Raw genomic sequence first — 6,195 nt, forward strand, 5'->3', positions numbered from 1 at the left:
CGCGTGTCTATGTTTTATACCTTGAAGGAGAAGAGTATGTAAATGCCCTTGCAAGTAAATGAGCTTGGGATATCTCTTGCATCTCATTTTTTTTGGGATCAGCTGAAAATTTAAAATAAAAATTTAAATTATAAATTTTAAATATAGAAATATAGGTGTGGTTTCTATAGGGTTGCAACCTTAAACAATCCAATTAAGGCGTACCTCCAAATTTTATCATAACATGTAATTTTGGGGTAAAACATTATTAGGATTATCTAAAAATATATTTTTATATCTAATTATAAAATTTTAAACTTCAAAAATGATTAAAATCATGTAGATCTATAAACATGTGAAAATCTAGAAAATAGACGGTTTAGATAATGTGTTGCAAGATGCACTATATTTAGAATTTAAAATCTTTTTTTTTATATAGTCATACATCTCGATGACGAGATGATCAATTAGAGGGCGAGGGCCTTTCAATATTAAAACAACATTTTCCGATGGATTTTTGAGATTGCATATGTAATTCTACATTTTAAGGTTGCAACCTTATATAAACTTTTTCCATTAAATATTTTGAGATATAGAAATTAAATTTGAAATATAAGTTAGCTTGATCGTCAACGGCTAACCACTCACCCAAGACAAATTCCTTAAAGCGTGTACATCAAATCATCTGATATAGGATTATGTTAGTTGAATATTTTCATGCTACTTTTTCACCATTTTCGGTACGCTTTTATACGAAATGCATTTTTTACCTCTCTCTTTTTGGAAAGTGTATACTTTGGAAAATGTTCTCATTGTATACCATCGCACTTTTCTTTTTGTTTCGTTTTTTTTTATATCTTGTATTTAAGATTGATCATCATGAAGTTTTTTTAGGAGCGACCAAAGAATAAAATATCAGGAGTTAACCGCAAATCTTATTTTATTTTTCAAAATGATCTTCTCTATTTTATATTTTAAAATTAATTATGTATATATCTGTCATAGTTTTCGTCATTACCAAAATACCAAATAGTTTATGTTATTATTAGAATATCCTTTTTGTCGCTTCATAACCTAAATTTTTAAAAAAGATTTTTTTATCCTTTTTTTAGTTTTTGAACAACCTAAACGGTTGGATTTTCGGTTGTTCAAAAACCGAAAATAAGCTAATTTTGGTTATTGAACAACCAAAAATACATTTTCGGTTGTTAAACAACTGAAAATATGACATTTTTTAGTTGTTAACAACAAAAAATAAGAATGTAAATTCCAAGCTTTTGTCTTATTTTCAGTCGTTCAACAACAAAAATAGGATATTTTCAGATGTTGAACAACCGAAAATAAAATTCGCGTATTCCAAAAGATTGCTGGAATACGCAGTCATATTTTCGATTGTTCAACAACTAAAAATACAAATGCAAATTCCAAGCTTCTACCTATTTTCGATTGTCAACAACAAAAAAAAAATAAAAAAGTCTTTTTTAAACAAAAATTTTGTTATAAAGTGAAAAAAAACGAATATTCCAGTAATAAAAGAAACTTAAGCTTCTATCTATTTTTGGTTGTCAAAAACCAAAAAAACATAAAAAAGTCTGTTTTTTTTTAAAAAATTGTTATGAAGTGAAAAAAACTGAACATTTTAGTAATAAAAAAAAAATTGGTATATTGACAAGAATAATGATTTTATAAGACCCTCCTCTCCCTATATGTGTAAGATCTTAAATGATCACCATTAAAGTTAACATAAATCTCTAAAAAAATTATCATATAAATGTAAAATTTGTCTTTTCTAAAAATTTGTGTCAACTTTAATGTTGATCCTACACGGAGATAGTTCGATAGAATTATTTATCTTTAGACAATAATAGATATATACTTAATTTTCCCTATATTTTGTGAAATATAAAGAATTATTTCTATATTAAAAAAAATAAACAAATTTTTATAAATTTTCAGTTTTGTCTTTTATGGAAATAATAATTGTCGACAAATCCCATAGACAATAATCACACGGCAACGGTCGAGAAGAGAGAGGACAGTTGTGGGGACGTGGGCCACCTGAAATGGCTCGCAGTAAGCTTCGCAGTGCCGCATGTTGTTACCACGTCCTCGTGGGTCCCGCCCTTTCTATCTATCTTCACCTGCTTCCCTCGCAACCAACGAGGCAATTATTATCGCATTTCAAAACCTACACGCTTTTCCAATTTTTCACATCTTCTGTAATTTCCTCGCAATAAATAAATAATTAATTTCAGCCTTAGTATTACCAACCCGACCTTCCCCACCCCCCAAAATACAGTGTTTTTTCAAACTCTTTTTAAGCCAGAAACGGGACTCTGATTCCTCCTACTCTGCGCTCCTGATCTAACCTAAAAGCAAAAAAGATATTTCTTTTCCTTTTTTTAATCTCCCTTTCTCTTTCTCTCTCAAGAGTAGTTTGCAGGTGCGAAGACCCTGATGGTTTCTGCCCATTATATAAGGTGGTGATCTTTGTGTGACTCGGGTCTGGTTTTGCTGCTGCCATTAATGGAGAAGATGGAGTGTCAGGGGCTTTTCCGGTTGCTCTTCGAGCTTTGCTTCGTTTCCGGCTTCATGCTTTCTGCAGGTTCGTGTTCTCTCTCTCCATGCCCGCTTCGGACTGGAACAAGGATTCTAGCCCTCTTTTGTACTCTGTTTGTTCGCATTACAGTCATGGACTTTTATTTGGTTGCTATCTCTCTCTGCACACGCTACACACTTGAGTAACATTTGGTTGCTCTCTCTCTAGATATGGTGCTCAATACTGCAACTTTTGATTGAGTTTTTTTCTGAGCACTTAACCCCGTCCTCCATCACTCTCTTTGCCCTTTTCATGTACTAAAATCTCAAGTTGATTGCTTTCTACAGTGGCAGCAGGTGGCTCTGTAGGCATAAACTACGGTCGAGTGGCCAACAACCTTCCCTCCGCTGTTAAGGTCGTCACCCTCCTCAAGAAACAAGGCATTGACAAGGTGAAGATCTACGACTCTGACCCTGCTGTCCTACAAGCCCTCAGCGGCTCCGGCATCTCCGTCGTCATTGGCCTCCCCAACGAGCAGCTCTTTGCCACTGCCCGCCGCCAGTCTGCGGCAGAGGAGTGGGTCTCGAAGAATGTTGCCAAGTACCTCCCCAACACAAAGATCACCACCATTGCCGTCGGCAATGAGGTGTTCGTCGACCCCCACAATACCACTCGATACCTCATCACGGCAATGCAGAATGTTCACTCTGCCCTGGTTATGTATAAGATCGATGACAAGGTGAAGGTTTCGTCGCCGATTGCTCTGAGCGCACTGCAAACATCGTACCCGAGCTCGGCTGGGGTTTTCAAGCAGGATTTGGCCGAGGTGGTGATGAAGCCGATGCTGGAGTTTCTCAGGCAGACGGGTTCGTACCTCATGGTGAACGCCTACCCGTTTTTCGCTTACAAAGACAATGCAGATGTGATATCGTTGGACTATGCTCTGTTTAAGCCCAACGCCGGAGTGGTGGATTCCGGGAGCGGGCTCCAGTACACCAACCTGTTGGATGCGCAGCTGGATGCTGTGAATGCTGCCATGGCAGCATTGAAGTATGGAGACGTGCGCACCGTTGTGACCGAGACAGGTTGGCCGTCGAAGGGCGACGAAAACGAAACAGGCGCCTCCCTCGCCAACGCTGCGGCCTACAACAGCAACCTGGTGCGCCGGGTTTTGTCCGGCAAAGGCACCCCCCTCCGCCCACAAACGCCACTCGAAGTCTATCTCTTTGCCCTCTTCAACGAAAACAAGAAGAACGGCCCCACCTCCGAGCGCAACTACGGTCTCTTCTTTCCGGACGAGGAAAAGGTCTACAATGTGCCTTTACTCATGGCGAAGTCCGGCGATGATCACAAGGGGTCGAGCCCTCCGGTGGACGTTGGGAGCGCCGCTGGGGGGCAGAGCTGGTGCGTTGCTAGCGAGGAGGCGAGCGAGGATCAGTTGCAGGCGGCCCTTGATTATGCCTGTGGGGAGGGTGGTGCTGACTGCAAGGAGATCCAGCCGGGGGCTTCCTGCTACGACCCCGACACGCTCAAAGCGCATGCATCCTTCGCCTTCAATAGTTATTACCAGAAGAACGCCCGCACCACCGGCACCTGTGATTTTCATGGTGCTGCCTATGTAGTGTCCCAGCTTCCGAGTATGTTTCAATGCCCTTTTCCATTGCTTTTTCTCTCTTGTTCGGTGTTTTAAAACTCTCCATTTGTGGCATCCACAGATCTATATTGGATTGTTGAATACGTGATTTAGACGGTTTAGATCTGTTCGAATCAGGAATTTTAAAAAAATAAAAATTAAAATAAAGATTTATGGGGGCTTGGAAGACCATCACACGCTTAAAGAGAAGGGAGAAAATATATAAAGTTTTTTTTTTTTTTTTAAGGTACAAGGCCGACCCATTAAAATTTTCAAAACCATTCTAACCGATTTCCATCCAAATCAGGTATCTATAAACTCCGACGAGCCAACTTGGACTCATATCGAGTAACTCGGGCTCACCGCATTGCTAAGTTTGAGTATCCACAAGTTGGGTGGCCCGACTTGAGGGTATAAAATATTTTAAAAAATTATAAAAATTCTAAAAATACAAAATTACATTGTAATAATTTTTTCATATTTGCTATCATATTGGTAAGTATTAGAGAGTGATTTGGCCATGAATACTTGTTTTTACAGTTTTTTCTTCTTTTTAGATTATAGGATCTTTACTCTTTCTAAAATATTGTTAAATTTTTTCAGAATATGTTTTTTTACTATTTTTTAGCTCAACGCTTCTTCAACTAGCCGGGGCTCAGCCCAACTCGGGCTGAATAACTTGGACTCGCCAAGTTTGTTCATTTATTATTGCCAAGCCCGCTGTTCCACAATAATGCGGTCTGACCGCATGCAAACCTAATCTTTATAATCTTTAACATAAATATGAAAAAAAATAATTGAAAGCTAAAAATAATAATTATATTAGAAAACATTTGAACCGTTGGTTACAATTAACGGCATAGTGTAGAAATGCGGGTTGTCCAACCCGCATGGAACGATTGTTCTTTTTGGTGACTTCATGGGGCTATTTATTTTGGGAAAGCTTTGTTCTCCCTACAACACATAAGTATTGTAGAAAAGTGCATAGAAGTTCTATAGAAGTTATACGTTCCCCCTATCACTTAGCTCTACATTTTTTTATCAAGAGTGCCATGTTTGTTTTTAGATTCGATGTCTCAAAGTATTTTATTTTTAATTTTTTTAATAAATTTTTTTTTAATATGAAATTTTGAATGTGTTAATTTTTTATTAGGGTACGCCTGTAAAAAAATATTAATAATAATTTTTTTATAAAAAATAATGACCAAAATATCTCTTGAAATTTTTAAAAGTATTTTCGTTATTTTATTTTATTAAATATATATATATATATATTTTTTCCAAAGTGACAAAACAGTTTATAAAATAAATTAAAAATAAAACGGAGTAGAGAAGTGAGTCGGGCAAATTTAGCCGTCCATTAAAAAATGGACGGTTATGTAAGGAGAAAATAGAACTTCTATGCCCTAGGGCTTTCACATTTATTTTTACTGAGTGATTAATTAATAATGGTTGGTCCTCGTCCATTGGGTTTTGCAGAGTTTGGTAAATGCGCGCTGCCAACTGGTTTCTGACACCTTGTCGCAGGCTGATGGTCCACTGGCTTTTGTCGAGCAGTAATTTCTTAGGTAGTAGACAGAGAGGGATGTATTGTATCTAATTTATCAGTGTGACGCGTTGTTTCCATGCTTGTATAGAAAATGGACTTTTTATTGTTTAGAATTTAGACACTGTTATTATTATTTTTTTCTTCCAATCTTGGTTTAGGCATAGTGTTGGATTAATTTCTCTTGGAATGGATTTTTACACATTTTCTCGTCTTTTTATTTGGTGATATATATATGACAAGGTAGTGGGCAGATTATCTCACTTTTATGGTCTTCATTCTTTTTCTGTGGAAAGATTTGACAAGGGAGTGAGGGAGCAAATTTTTTCTGACTTTTATCGTTTACCATCTTTTTTTGTGCGGGGGTAAGTTGGGTCCACATGGCGTGCACTAAAGGTAGGGTTGGCAACGGGTACGGGTATGGTTAAACCCGGATCGGAACCTGAATAGTATTTGGTCCAAAAATTGAATCTACTCATACCGTTTGGGTCTCGGGTC

The 6,195-nt window shown here is 37.4% G+C and overlaps 1 protein-coding gene across 1 annotated transcript; it reads left to right on the forward strand.

Moving 5' to 3' along the window:
• The first annotated feature begins 2,480 nt into the window (after nucleotides 1–2,480).
• On the forward strand, nucleotides 2,481–5,960 carry LOC18428164 (O-Glycosyl hydrolases family 17 protein). Its single transcript, XM_006837204.4, has 3 exons — nucleotides 2,481–2,584; nucleotides 2,866–4,155; nucleotides 5,631–5,960. Exons 1-3 carry the CDS (start codon nucleotides 2,506–2,508, stop codon nucleotides 5,663–5,665), a joined length of 1,404 nt encoding a protein of 467 aa, XP_006837267.2. The 5' UTR covers nucleotides 2,481–2,505; the 3' UTR covers nucleotides 5,666–5,960.
• Nucleotides 5,961–6,195: the final 235 nt, after the last annotated feature.

The sequence above is a fragment of the Amborella trichopoda genome, chromosome 10 (genome assembly GCF_054954075.1).
Source record: "Amborella trichopoda isolate Santa Cruz 75 chromosome 10, AtrichopodaSantaCruz75HAP2 v2.0, whole genome shotgun sequence".
NCBI lineage: Eukaryota > Viridiplantae > Streptophyta > Magnoliopsida > Amborellales > Amborellaceae > Amborella > Amborella trichopoda.